We start from the raw sequence: 14,435 nt of genomic DNA on the forward strand, positions 1-14,435 counted from the left end.
ACTATCAAAAATGACCAGAATCAGGGGGAGGAAAAAAAAAAAGAAAGGGCAATTACTACCAACCAAGGCCCATTAGCAAAACCTCCACATTTTCAAATAAACATATTGGGAAAAAGTTTTCTCTAACCGGCACATGTTGCCCACTGCATTTTTGACTACCCAGGTGAACTAAGAGAACAAATCCCTCAAGAGACAAAGACACCCCCAAAGTACTAATTGCTGGAGGCTGGGATAGTATACCAGCAAGCACTACATATTCTTGCCCTGCTGAAAGACTCTTACTTAGGTATCCACTATTTGCTAGTCTCAGAATCTCCATACCCTTTTCTCCATACAGTTCCTGAAATAGTTTCATAGTGAAAACCAGCAAGATGTCAGGACAAATCTCCTTTTCAGTAAGCATTTCACACCAAATATCACAGTATCTTGTTCTTTATTGCCCATATAAACATAATAAGCCATTTGTGATAATTACTTCTGAAAAAAGTACAGAGATAAGGTAAAAAATAAGAAACCTTTCCAAAAATCCCAGATTTTGAAGAGCTACACCAACAAATCTGTTGTCAACCCCATCAATTTATCAGAGAAAGAGTCCAATTTCCTTGATATAATGACCAGTTGATTCCCTTCTCCCCCCCCCTTAGGAGTAAGAAACTATAGGGACGGCCCTAAACAGCAACAAATCTCTAATACAAAGACTAAGATTACAGTATCAGTTAAATTGGGGAACTAGAAATATTAGTAAGATAACAGAGGCTGCAGGGTTTCTTTTGTAGTTGACACATTTTTCACTTCATCTAAGCATGGTCAACTGTTTTATTCTCTGATCAGACCTGGACAAAACTAAAACTATATCAGTTTTTTTAAAAAGCAAAAAAGACCAGGAGATACAGCAAAAAATATCTTTCAGATATACAGTAGTTGGAGTTACAGCTGCTATTAGAGAATGTTAGCAATGACAGACAGATTAGCTTTCAGAATGGAAATGTATGAAAGAAACAGAGATGGCACCTCTGCAACTGACAATTCCTCCCAAAGCTTCCTAATTTCAGGAAAGCAAGGTCACAAAAGAAAAAACATTGCAACAGTTATTGCACACAGCAGCAGTGTTGCATAAACTCTCAAACAAACAAATAACAAAGCTTAACTTTATTATTGTTTCAGACAGCCCCAAGAAGCTTTATATTGAAAATGTGAAAGGCATCACCAAGAGACATGAAAGGTATTACCAAGACTAAGCTGAAGGGCAAAATGAGTTCCACCAGTGTGGAAAGGTTAACTACCTTGCAGGTAGTAAATTTAAAAGGAAATGTTACTGTGTTGGCACCCCCTCAAAATAAGAGAGGAAAATTAATTATTTTCCTAATCATGCCAGAATTTCATTTAATGGCTCTGTAGAGTTATTTAATTATTTTATTCTGTTTGGTGTGTAAATATAAAGCAGGAAAACATTTATATTTCTCCAGGTAATTGTAAGACAATAAGCCTCAAAACTGGCTCACAGGTGTCAACAAGACATTAAATTGCTATGTTAATTCATAACATTGATTGTTAATCCTGTGCCCATGTTTATCAACTGTTTTTTCTTGTCTTATTTTCAACAAAAATCTTTCACACAAATAAGAGACTATTTGAGGCATACGAAAGAATACAGTAAAACACACACACAAAAAGTGAAAGCCATGTGAAAGAAAAAGAATTTAATTATATGATCAGAATTTCCACAAGTAAAAATGAGTATTTTTTTTCAGGGTTTGTTCTTCCTATTCCTGTTTCTCCCATTCCAAGGAATAGAAAGACTATGAAAGAGTTAACAATGCAATTGCTTCTAACCTTTAGCCACAGCTTTGCAATGACAAAGAGCCCCAAAAATTGCTTACCTGCAAAACCTTTGAAAGTATTTCTACTGCTGTATGTAAAAGTTCTCATTGAGTTATCATTACATTCCTTCACCAAACCCACACTTTCAGCTCCCAGCAACAGCCTTAACTGGGAAGCTCCAACTAGATAAATATTTTTATCTCCATTATCCGTGACCAATGGTTTAACCAGCAGCTGTGCACCTTTAAAGAAAGGCAAAATAAGGAAGAGAATACATTAAAATTACATCTCAAAAACCTAGTATTTTAGCATCAATCATGTTGGATCTAGTTATCAGGAATGCTGAAGCTATCTTTTTAAAAAGGTGTCCTGATTTCAGCTGGGATAGAGTTAATTTTCTTCATACTAGCTAGTATGGCATCATGCTCAGTATATAAAGCTGGGGACATTTGGAGTGATGGCGTTTGTCTTTCCAAGTAACTGTTACCTGTGATTGAGCCCTGCTTTCCTGGAGATGGCTGAACACCTGCCTGCCCATGGGAGTGAGCGGGCAGCTTGTGGGGCTTGGTTGCTGACTGGGGCTAAGCCACAACAAAAGAGCACAAAGAATTAAGGCTTCAACAGCATGGCAAGTGTCGTGTTCAGAATCTTGCAGAGTCTCCCCCTGATTTAGCCCTGTTTCTGTGGAAGCGCTCACAGTGACCTGGAGCAATGGGGGCAGTTTGGGTCTACTCTGTTACGCTCACATCACAAGTAACCAACACTTCTGCAAACACTCCCACTCATTTTAAGGACACTAGACTTTTGAAATAGAAACATACCTGACTTATCTAATAGAGGCCTGAAAGCAAGTTTGTAGTTTCAAATCCAATAGCCACAGAAATATTACTGACCATAAGATCTGAGCTACAACAGCCATAAATAATGCCTTTCTAAAAAATGGAAAAAAGTAGTCTATGGAATTAAAAATTAATTAGCCTAACTTCAATTCCTGGAAGTATACTAAAACAAGTAATGAAATATTGTCTTTGTAAGAGCCTACAAGCTAGCAAAAAAGATAATTAAAATTCAACATGAATTTATCAAGATCAAATTGCTCCCTGCTAACTTAATTTTGTTCTACAACATGGTACCAAGTCTTGTGGATAGGACAGTACATGTGATGCATCTTCATTTTGGCAAGGCTTACAATGTTCTCATAAGCAACAAGAGAAACATGCTTGAGACAATTAATACAAAAACCGATATCAAAACTATGTTGAAAGACAGGTTACCAGGGTTTCACCAAAAAAAAATGGAAGGATTCTACAGTTCAACAGGCCTGAGACCTCAAGCCAACATTTTTGTTAATAACTGGGTTAACAGGGTTCAGCTATTACATTTTTATGCCATCAGCATGAAGCTCTGCTTTATATAAAAATAAGCAACTTCAAAAATGCGAAATGGAGTGGGATTGGTTAAACAATTAAACTACAAATTACCTGAAAACTAGTTTTCTGTATGTCTTCATATTATGACAGCCAATCTGATTTCAAAGTGCTACAGAAGATCATACTGTACTCACCTCCGTTTGCTTTTTTGTCCACAATTCGTTTGGTGAGCCATTTTATGGTTTCCTCTTTGGTGCCTTTTGCAAGCTCAATTACTACCAGAGGCCTGAAGTCAGCCTCAAAAGTACCTAGGAAAGGCCAGCTTTTTTCCATCTTTTGAGAGCTTGCTAGGTACAAAAAAAACAAAAACAAAAATGCCAGTGTTAAAAAAACTAGTTGGTATCAATCTAAAAACCACAGAACTTTACTATAGTGAGCTACGTACGTCTGTGCTTAGGAAAGTGGCAGCTGCCCATTTCTGTGGGCCTAGTGAAGAGAGCAGTTTGAGTAACCTCTCCAATTGTCACTTGGCAAGATATTACCAATCTTCAGTGGCATTAATGTCCTGCTCTCTAAGTAGGAAAATTTTTGTTGCTATGTATAGCAAAGTAGTAGTGATGAGAAAGCAAATAAATAAGTTAAAACGAAGTAATAAGGAGAAACTATCATCGAAAACAACAGCTTACAACTCCCTACGGTGTATTTGTCAGCAAATGAAAACATTAACAGAAGAGAATATTAGTCAAAGAGGTATCTAAAACTAATAAGCTTCTCCTGGTAAGAGTGTGCAAACACATTATATGTTTAAGGAGGAACCTTCTCAGTTAATCTTGTGAAGCTTTAACCATATCAAGGAAACTTATACCACCTTGGGTAGGTGAGCAGGACATCTATCACACAGATAGGCAAATTATGCACAAAGCACTTAAATGACTTGTTGAAAGATATAAACCAAGTGTTCTGTGACAAAGTCCAGCTGCAAAGTGTTGAGCATGAGCGTAGCCTCATATGTAAGTAATCCAAATGACCTAACTGAACCTTTACAGAATCACAGAATTATTTAGGTTGGAAAAGAGCTTTAAGATCACTGAGTCCGATCATTAACTTAGCACTGCCAAGTCCATCACTAAACCACATCCCCTAGGTGCCACATCTACGTGTCTTTTAAATACCTTCTGGGATGGTGACTCAACCACCACTTTGTCCTGTACCCCCTGCTCAAGCAGGGGGGTTGGACAAGTCGATCTCCAGAGGTCCCTTCCAACCCCTAGTGTTCTGTGATTCTGCAATTCCCTGGTCAGCCTGGTCCAATGCTTCATAATGCTTTTGAGGAAGAAGTGTTTACTAATATCCAATCTAACCCCCCCCAGCAAAACCTGAGGCCATTTCCTCTTGTCCTACTGCTTCTTATCTGGGAAAAGAGACCAACACCCACCTCGCTACAACCTCCTTTCAGGTAGTTGTAGAGGGCGATAAGGTCTCCCCTCAGCCTCCTCTTCTCCAGGCTAAACCACCCCAGTTCCCTCAGCTGCTCCTCATAAGACTTGTTGACATTGTGCTTTCAACTTTATATAAATGGTTCTAACATAAAGCAACTTAGAGGTGTTGATATAAAAACATAAATCTGGTAACTAACCTACTCAGTTTAAAAAAAAAAAATTAAAAAGCCCAACCGAAAAACCTATCACAGGCTGAATTTAAAACTGATGGGAAGGTTTGGTGGTTTGGGGTTTTGTGGTTTGGTTGTTGTTTTTTTTTAAATTAACTTCACCGAAGAAAGGATTTTACCCACAATCTTTAAGCACATTTCCTCCTCCTGTTCAAAGACTGAAATTACTTAATTTCTAAATAAGTTTCTCTAGGGATGCAGTTCAGCTTTTATGATAGTTATGCATGTGTGAGTAATGGAGAAATCACAGTCTCTGGTATTTCATCTAAATTATCCTACAAAATACAGTGATACTGTAAACATGCGCATACCATAATAAACAAGGCTATTTACTTTTGACTGGCAAAAAAAAAAAAAAAGCTGTCAAGCTTTTCAATGGGGTTTTCACTTAGTTTCGCTTGCCAGTTCACATGCACGCATTTCTGCAGCATTCGGATTTACAGCTCTGAACCCAAGTTTGTATGCCTTTAAAAGAAATACGCTAGATTAATAAAACTTTAGGTGTGAATCTGCACAAGCAGAATGAGTCAGACAAAGGAAAACGATCAGAAATAAGGCACTGTGATTGTCAGTGACTGACTACGCCACCTTGATGAGTCACACCACCTTATTTCCATTAGTTTTTTTTTAAAAAAAAAAAAGGTAATGCCTGCCACATTGCGCATATTGTAATTTCGAAAGGATTTAAAAAACGAAAAGCACTAGGTAACCATTAGACGTTACTAGTTAACAATATCACTTCACAGGACAGTTATCTTCTGGGAACAGCCTTTGTATAAACAGCACGCTACTCCGTGAACTCGGCTCCTATCACTTATTCAGAATCATCGTGCTTGGCGCGGTGGCTAAACCAGACTTATTTCTACATTTATTACTACTAAAAACCAGCTCTCTCCCGGCCCGCGCCGCGCTTCCCGGTGCCGCAGGGGAGGCAGCTCCGCGCCCACCACCCACCCCGCGGCCGCAGCGCGGCCCCTTCCTCCACACCCGCGCACGGCGTCGCTGCTCGTGGCGGACCCACGGCGCGGGCAGCGGAGGCAAACGGGGCCCTGACCCCGCTTCCCAGCCACGGAGCCGCCGGGCGGCTCCAGGGGAAGAGACGGGCCCTTCCCGAGGCGGAGCGGGAGCGCGCCTCGCCCTCACCGCTCTGAGGCCACCCGTGACGGCGACCTCCTTTTACAGCATTCGGACGATCGGGGCGGAGAGAGGCCTGCCCGCCCCGCCGGCACGGCCGGGCACCCGCTCCCTCACGCCAGGCCGCGCTCCGTCAGCCAGCGCCGCTCCCGCCCTCGCCCCGGGGCCCAACCGCGGCCGCAGGAGGCGGGCACCAGCCCGGAGCGGGGGAAACCGGTGCACCGCGCCGGGAAGAAGCCGCTTCCCACAGCTGAGCCAGGTCCAGACACGGCCAAAAGCCCCCGAGCTCCGCATCCTCCCCCGCCCCCGCGAACGCCGCCGGGCGGGGAAGGCTGGGGTGGGCGGGAGGCTCCTCCCCTCCCGGCGGCAGCGCAGCCAGCGAGGGACCCTTGCCGCCAGCTGCGGGCCCACTCCCCACTCACCGCCGGCTGCCGGCTCCACGTCCGCGGGGCGGGGCGGGCCGGAGAGACGCTGGGGAGGCCCACCGTGACACCGCCCACCCAGCGCTGGCCACGCCCCTCTCCGCCCCGTGGCCCCGCCCGCCCCGGGTGGCGGTCTCCTCATCCCATTGGCCGGAGGCGGTGCTGCCCCGCCCCGCTCGCGTGCTCGAGGGGTGAGCGCGGGACAGCTGAGGGGAGACTTCGATAGGGGAGGCCGCTGCCCGTCCCGTGCGCCATAACGCTTTCAAAGTACTTTTATTAGCATTTTATCAACACTGGTACGGGCCGTAAGCTCTCGCTTCGTCCTCCTTATTTGTTTTTTTTGCACCTTTCCCTGCCTGTGCTGTCTCCCGTCAGGCCAAATCTTCATCTGGAGCTCGAGCTAAAAACCCTGTGCTTCAGCTGGATTAGTTTTATGTCCAAACATCGTTTTCTTCAGGAAAAAGAGGAAACTTTTGCATTTCGGTACTAAGATTTTTGTAGACAATGTCCATTCATAGCTGAGAAGAGCAAAGCGACTGCAGAGTAGGGAGGGGTGAAGAAGTGGCTTGCTAGCCAGCCACGCTCCCCTGCTGGGCTTGTGGGGGGCATTTAAAACCCAGTTCTCCAAATAGGTTGTTTTTTTTTTAAAATATCAGGGTCTTCAGAGCAATTAAATGCAAATTAGGTGAACCTACAGATGTGAACAGTGCATACAGGTCTAGAACAACTACAGAAACTTTCCCTCACAGTTTGAAAGGCACCGGCTGGGAGTTGCACAGTGTCTGCCTCCGTGGTTTGTGCCAAGTAGGCGCACACCACATTGCCTAACAGCAAACGGCTCTGAGCTACTACAACTGGATTTGTAATGGCTTACCAGGTGCAAAAGAGCTGGCCGCAAGGCGACTTCATTTTGGCTTATCCACTGGAACTGGGGACTGACTACGGGAAAAAGCCCATAGCATTAGAGGGTTTTTAGAGCCAATGTGTAGAACCCATACAGAACGCAACAACTGCCAGAGGGTAGACTTTATCCTTCCTCTAGCATTTTTCAGCATATTTGGAAATACAGAGGTTTAAAATTTGTAAATTTTACAGCTAAAAGTTTGTGTTTTTTATTCTGTAGCCAGTATAAAATACCAGTTTCTGGTGATGAGTGTTTCTATTATAGCCAATGATGCAGTGAGGGACTAAGGCACCCAGGGAAATGGAGATATGCGAATACTTTAAATTCAGATACTACAAACTGCAGTGGGGAGCAGCAGACAGACACAGTCTATGTCAGCTACTTTGGGCAGAATGCAGTAATCAGACTTAAACTCTGTCTCAGTCTTGTCTGGCTCCCAGTGGCCTAACCATATAGTTATTCACCACTGAGTATCTCTTGACTGTGAAAACTCTCACTTTCTGAAGAGATAACATGGCAATAACAGAGACATGGGTTAAACACAAGGGGGTTTCTAGGCACATTTTATTCTTGTGTTTTGCATGTTGCAAGAATCCACTTCCAGTGCATCTCATGAGTATCCACGCTGTCTTCATGGGCTTTGTTTGGTCCCTGCCTTTTAGAAGTCCTCTGGCCACCTTGACCCGAGATCTTCATTCTGCCAGTGGTTTACAAAAAATCCTTTTAAAACAATCTCTGACACCTTCATCACTTCTGAGCTTTCAGTGGGGACTTGCAATTATCCAATTACTTTGGCCCCGTGCACAGAGTCATTCAAGATCAATGTCTTTTCTGGTATCAAATTCATTGCTCTACTGGATAGGGTCATAGGATGTCAATATTCCGTGATGGGACCATCACATTTCCTCAATGTCGTCTATCCACTAGGTGTCACATTCTTGCTATGCAATGAATCCTTAACTGTTAACGCTCTCTAAAAGGTTTGCATTTCGCTAACCATGCATAAAGGTTAGCACATAATCTCATGTTCACAAAAAGGAAAATAGGATTCATAAGTAGACAGCGGATGTGTCTGCAGAGTAATCTGCATACACATACACTGCTGGCACAGTGGGAACACTCTGACCGTGATGGCAAAAAGTAAACTGCCTTGTGCCAAGCACAGTGTTGTAGTGACTAGACATTTTCCATTCGCAGCATTAGCTAATTTAAAGATGTATGTCCACCCTAAATTGCAAACTGCACTGTCACTATAGTTAAATATAAATCCCAAGCCTGTATCCATTTGTGACTGTAGCCCAGTCTTGTGATTCTGTTAGCTGATTATAGCATTTTAATGGTCTGTCTCTGTCAGTCACGACGCAGACTGTAGCCAGAGTATAATGGATGAGCTGTAGTAAGGCAGAAAAAAAAAAGAGAGAGACAAAACCGAATCCATCAAAATTTCAAGAGCAGAGGGTTTTTTTATTCAGTGGTTAACCCTCTTCTCCCTGGACTAATAACTACCACAGTACTTAACTAAATTAACAAGCCATTAACCTAATGTGAAGTGAAATTCTCTTTTACACCTGGATTAAACTATGCTGACATTTTAGGTATAGTGGCTAGCTGAGCCCGTCCAGCACCTCACTGCTGCTAAGAGGACGAGACCTCGTCCCCAGCCCACCATTACCATTTCCTTCTCTCTGTGTCCTCGCTGCCAGCTCTAAGGCTCTGCCCCATACTCACCCCAACTCTGGCACTCGCCAGATCCTTCTCCAAACCCATTCAATTTACCGGCTCCACAGAAAACTACCCCTTTTTGGCTAGTTTTGCTTTGTTCTGTTTTAGTGATTTAAATAAGGTCGGAGAAAGGCTAGATAAGATCAAGAGCTGGCACAAGGTAAGCACCTTTCCGTACAGCAAATGCACATAGACATATGCATGGTATGACAACCATACTTTATATAGTCACATAAATTAGATTAATATTGGCTCTTATCTGAAGTCACACATAATAGTAATCATTCTCTTAAGATTTACCTTTACCTAGGTTTTGAGGCATACTGGAACATTGTGTTATCGTAAAAGTAAAGAGCAATTAACAGTAAAATATGCTTTCAATTCACAAGCTAATGACATATTGGTTTGAGTGTAAAATGGACGATGGGACAACTAAAGTTTACAGCTCACATGGTAATTACATTAATTTTTTTGTAACTAAATTTAGTTTGATATATTTGTCAGAGTAAGATATAGTGACGTTTTACCAGACAGTGGTGGTTTTGATCAGATTACACAGGATTATACAGGATCTTTCCAACAGTGTAATAAACATTACTGAAATGTTTTTACCCTCCTGCAAATGGAGGGGGAAATATTTTTTGAATCACATCTGGCACAATTTTTACATCCTGCCAGGAATCTTCACTTAAGTGTGTTCAGGCAGTCCAAGCATTGTTTGGGTCAAAGCGTGCAAGTTTTGATTCATAAACACTGAGCAATGAAGGTCATCAATTTTAATCTGAAAAGTACAAGGAAAACACATCTCTTCCATTTCACTTTGTGGCTAGTTGATTAGAAACATCTAGTTTTACTCAGATATCTGCTCCCAAATCAGGTGATCAAATTGCAGAAAACCCTGACCTGTCAAACAAAATTTAAACAGCATAAAAAGAGGAGGAACAACCTGCCTAAGCCTGGAAGAGGTGAGAGAAACCACTCTGAAATTACTACCCAGAAGGGGCAGGTCAAAGGTAAAAACACCTGCAGAAGATGTTCATCACAATTTATACATGAATTGAAAGGGAAGTGAATTAAAAGTCATCAAGATTCAAAGTTCATTGCACCTGGTCAGAACATACTTCATTTATTTGTTAGTCCAAGGCTAGAAACAGTACTACGCAGTCCATTAGTTAATTGCTATGAGTTGCTAGATAGCAGAATTTAAAACGTTTTAACAAAATGTGCCTAGACAGGATTTGTCAGTAGCCATGATGAATCCCATGACTGGGGCTGTGCCTCACAGAGGTCCCTAACTGCACCATCTGATGCAGCCTTTCAGTAGACTCTTTTTCAAAGAGCTGTTTTAATAATACCTCTGCCTGGATTTAGGAACTGAAGGAAGATTATGCTAACTCTTGACTAGGCTGCTAAATTTTGATGATAGCAGAAAAAGCTTAACAAAGGTATGAGAGAGGCAAGTTCAGGAATTTAGTATTCTGTAAAGTCCTTCCAGCCACTACCTTCAAAGTAACACTCACGAAAGATAATGACGTGATAAATCCCCTTACAGTCTTACTCCGAGGGCTCTGAATTATGAATGTGAATGGCCATAGGAGGGCTGAAGAAGTTAATGATTTCAGTTGTCCGTCACCCCTTGTGCCTGAATTCAGCTGCTGTTTAGCTGCTGGGCAACCACAGCATGAGGCTTTAAAGCAAACTAAAATCAGAGAGCTTGAATACCATCAGCCATTCCAAACTACACCGGATGTGCACATGGTGGTTTTTAATGTGCTTCATGAAATATTTCATGTGTTCTTACAGACAGCTTCATGAAAGTATCTATATAAAATGCAGATACCACATCTTTACTCTATATGGTCTATTTTACTGTAACTTTTAAGTAACTTGAAGCGTAATTTGGGAACTGGTGTTTTATGGAACTCTTGATTATGAAAAGATGAGTTGTGTAAGTTTTCCTAGCTGATTCTTCAAACTGCCATAAATTAATTTCTCTAGGGAAATACATTGGCTTATCCAGTTAGGCAAGGGCTGTAGTACTGCCACGCTGCTGGCAAAACAATCATAGATTTGACAGCTGTCCACCAGTTTTAAATCTAAAGACTGAGATCTGTTTTCCTTTCATATGCTATACACTGTTGTGTTGCATGATACATTTGCAAGTCTGTATATCATTTCTTTGTTTACTTACTGTGCCGTAGTATGAATTGTACAGCTGTTGATTCAACTGTTCTTACCGTTGCTTGGAAAATGACAAAACTAGTTAAATCCCTTAAATTACAGATATCCTATTTCTTTTAGTTGCTATTTCTAAAGGCCCAAGCGTGTCATTGTTACTGATGTCAGTCTAGTTTACATACTGCATCTACATTCTCAGAAACATAGCTTCCCCTTCATTTTCAGATGACCCGCAATCGATGGATACAGGTATACACTGGTCCAGGACTCCAGAACAGAAATAAAAATGGAAAGCCTTGAATAAATCACCATTCATTTTTTGACCAAAATATAAATGTGATCACTGGACTTTGCAAAATTTTGGAACTTGTTCCCTTAGAAACCAACAACACCAAGAACAAAATATCGAACTCGTGACAATAGTACCCTTTGTAATAATCAGTGAAATACTGCAAAGCAATCACTAAAGTAATAATAGCTATTAAAGAAAAATTGGATGAGTCAGAAGAGAAAGTCTTTTGCTGTGATCTCTTCTACAGGGCCAGCAAGCAAAGTACTGACAGAACGAGGAGGTGTGCATATGCTATTGTTAAAAGACTGCATGTGCTGATCTAGGTTAATGTGTACTTTCGGTATCTGGTTAGTTCCTTGAATGCAAATTCTAGTACAGTTTTTCACCATCTGAGACCACGTGGGTCACAGCGCTATCATCAAATGTTCAGAGCATGGGGTAAAAAAGATATGTGGTATATTCTGTCATTTCAGAGGAACACGAGGCACTCTGAGTGAAACTGAAAAATGTTTAACCTGACCTGCCTGCTGTAGTCATACATTCAGAAATACAAGAGACATAATGTTTGTAAATGTAAAGAACTTTTCTATAAATTCTAACTAATTAGAGACTGGTATATTATCTTTATTAGTATCAAGTAGTCCGCTTAAAAGTTTGTACTATAAGTCTGTACAGCAAAACCTTAATTTTATCAAGGTCATTGAATTTGTCTTTTATTTCTGCAGTGTATAACTCTATAATCTGATTTGGAGCATACTCAGATGTATCAAACCTAATTTTAAAAAGTCTTTATTTTAGTGAAAATCATCTCCGATCAGCAATTAGAAATGCAATGTTGTTGAAAACAGGAATCCTATTTCTGTTCTCCTTTAGTTCCTTCTGAAGCAGATGTCTAGTGTTTGTCAAGATGGCATGGCAGAAGAGTGCAGTATCTGCCCCATTTTAAGCTGCAGAAGGGACTGCTCCTAGTACTACAGTAAAATAAGCTAAGCAAAACATTAAATTAAAAAAGGATTCTCCATTCTTAATATCAAATGTCAAGTCAAGTGAAAGTCAAGAAATGATTAACAATTAATATTGCCCTTAAAAATCTTTTTCCTGGGGATCTGAAGTCATGTACTGAAAACAGAGTACGGAATACAAGTTCTGTTTGGGGTTTCTTTCTTTTTCAGGAAAAATAAAATTGTGGTTTGGTATTATGTTATATAACCAAGAGCCTGTGTTCACTTTGGGTTTAATGAGTGTGACAGGTGTCTGGGTACAGACAATCTCGGTTAGTCCAGCCTGGGTGTGAGTGGGTGTACTAAAAGCTGTACGTGAGTCACCGTGAGTCCCACTAGCATTGCATGTAAGGCCCTAGAACTCATGCAAACATAATGCCTTTTATGTTACTCAGTACTGGGGTGGGTGGAGGCTCTACTCAAAGATGACAGATGAAGGCTTCTCTCTTCTGTGTAGGGCCATGCACTGGAGGTGCACAGCCTGGCCATATCGGGCTAGGGGGCAAGAACATGCTGCCCCAGGAGTCATGTAAGGTAGGCAGGGCCCCTGGGCAGGGACATACAATGGAGTGGACCAGCCGTGCAGGCAGAGACATACCTTTCTTGGCTGTTGGACACAGCCACCACTTTTTCCCAGGCATGTGGGACTGAAGGCTCCGAGAGAAGCCACAGTGCTATTACTAATAGCACCAGTTCCCTGTATGTCCTGGTTTCGGCTGGGATAGAGTTCATTTTCTTCCTGGTAGCTGGTGTGGTGCTGTGTTTTGGGTTTAGTATGAGAGTAATGTTAATAACACACTGATGTTTTAGTTGTTGCTAAGTAGTGCTTACACTAGTCAAGGACTTTTTCAGCTTCCCGTGCTCTGCCCACTGAGAAGGCTGGAGGTGCGCAAGAAGCTGGGAGGAGGCACCGCCAGGACAGCTGACCCCAACTGGCCAAGGGGATATTCCATATGATGTCATGCTCAGTATATAAACTAGGGGAAAACTGGGGGGGGGGGCTGCTGCTCAAGAACTGGCTGGGCATCGGTCAGCAGGTGGAGAGCAATTGCACTGTGCATCATGTGTCTTGTATATTCTTTTATCATCATCATTATCATTACTATGATTATTCTTTTCCCTTCCTTTTCTGTCCTATTAAACCATCTTTATCTCAACCCATGAATCTTACTTTTCCCCCCCCCAAGTCTCTGCCGCAGCCCACTGAGGCAGAGAGCAAGTGAACGGCTGTGTGGTGTTTAGCTGCTTGCCGGGTTAAACCATGACACTGTACTGCAGCAGGGAACTAGGTGGTAAAGGCTAATGTCGAGGTGTAGGAGGATTAAACCCTCTATTGCTTTATTAAATCCACACCTGCAACAGCAACTATGATTCGTTCTCACTTAACCGTGTGAAGAACTTGTCTGCTCTTCTGGACACTCTGGATATGCCGGGAAATACTGGGTGACTGACAACACTTATGTATGTTGTCACTCTAAAGCTGGCAGCTTACTAACAGAAGTGAGAGTAAGAATCAGGGCTGGTCCTGTGTCCCAGCTGAGCCAGCTTGTCTGAATTGAAATCCTACCTCCAGACTAAGCAAGATGATTTCAGGTGTACACAAATAGTCACCACGCCCGTGTAAGTAACAACACACACGGTCAAGACACTCCCTCAGGCACTTACTCACAGAAGTCTGGTGGTAAGGGCTGAAAGGCTGCCCTCAGTGGTATGTGGCAACCGTGTTTAGAGAGATGGTTCTCCATGTGCCAGATAGATAGGTAGGACCTGCTGGAAATCAGGATCTTTGTGTGTCTGGAAATAGGGATCTATGCAACAACTGGTAGAACAGGCTGTTCTGGGCCTGTTCCTGCTTAATATGGTTGTGTACTCTGAAACCATCGGGAACGTGTGCAGCTACAGAGCTTTATCAATTCAGAGAA

At 42.2% G+C, this 14,435-nt stretch overlaps 1 protein-coding gene across 11 annotated transcripts in view; it reads right to left on the reverse strand.

The window, feature by feature from the left end:
- Positions 1 to 6,489, reverse strand: part of ANO10 (anoctamin 10) — a 130,000-nt gene extending 123,511 nt beyond the window's left edge. For 10 of the 11 annotated variants that reach the window (XR_010371682.1, XR_010371681.1, XR_010371680.1 and 7 more), the window contains exons 1-3: positions 6,417 to 6,489; positions 3,386 to 3,538; positions 1,881 to 2,063 (exon numbers count right to left, since the gene is read on the reverse strand). Coding sequence is in view for 8 of the 11 variants with exons in the window: in XM_064444177.1 (XP_064300247.1) it covers positions 1,881 to 2,063; positions 3,386 to 3,524 (322 nt within the window). In the remaining 3 variants the exon portion in view is untranslated. Of the gene's footprint in view, positions 1 to 1,880; positions 2,064 to 3,385; positions 3,539 to 5,583; positions 5,973 to 6,416 lie in introns of those variants that run through there. The other variant, XM_064444172.1, reaches the window with a different exon arrangement.
- Between the last annotated feature and the right edge of the window lie 7,946 nt (positions 6,490 to 14,435).

This window comes from Phalacrocorax carbo, chromosome 2, assembly GCF_963921805.1.
Source record: "Phalacrocorax carbo chromosome 2, bPhaCar2.1, whole genome shotgun sequence".
In the NCBI taxonomy this organism is placed as follows: Eukaryota; Metazoa; Chordata; class Aves; order Suliformes; family Phalacrocoracidae; genus Phalacrocorax; species Phalacrocorax carbo.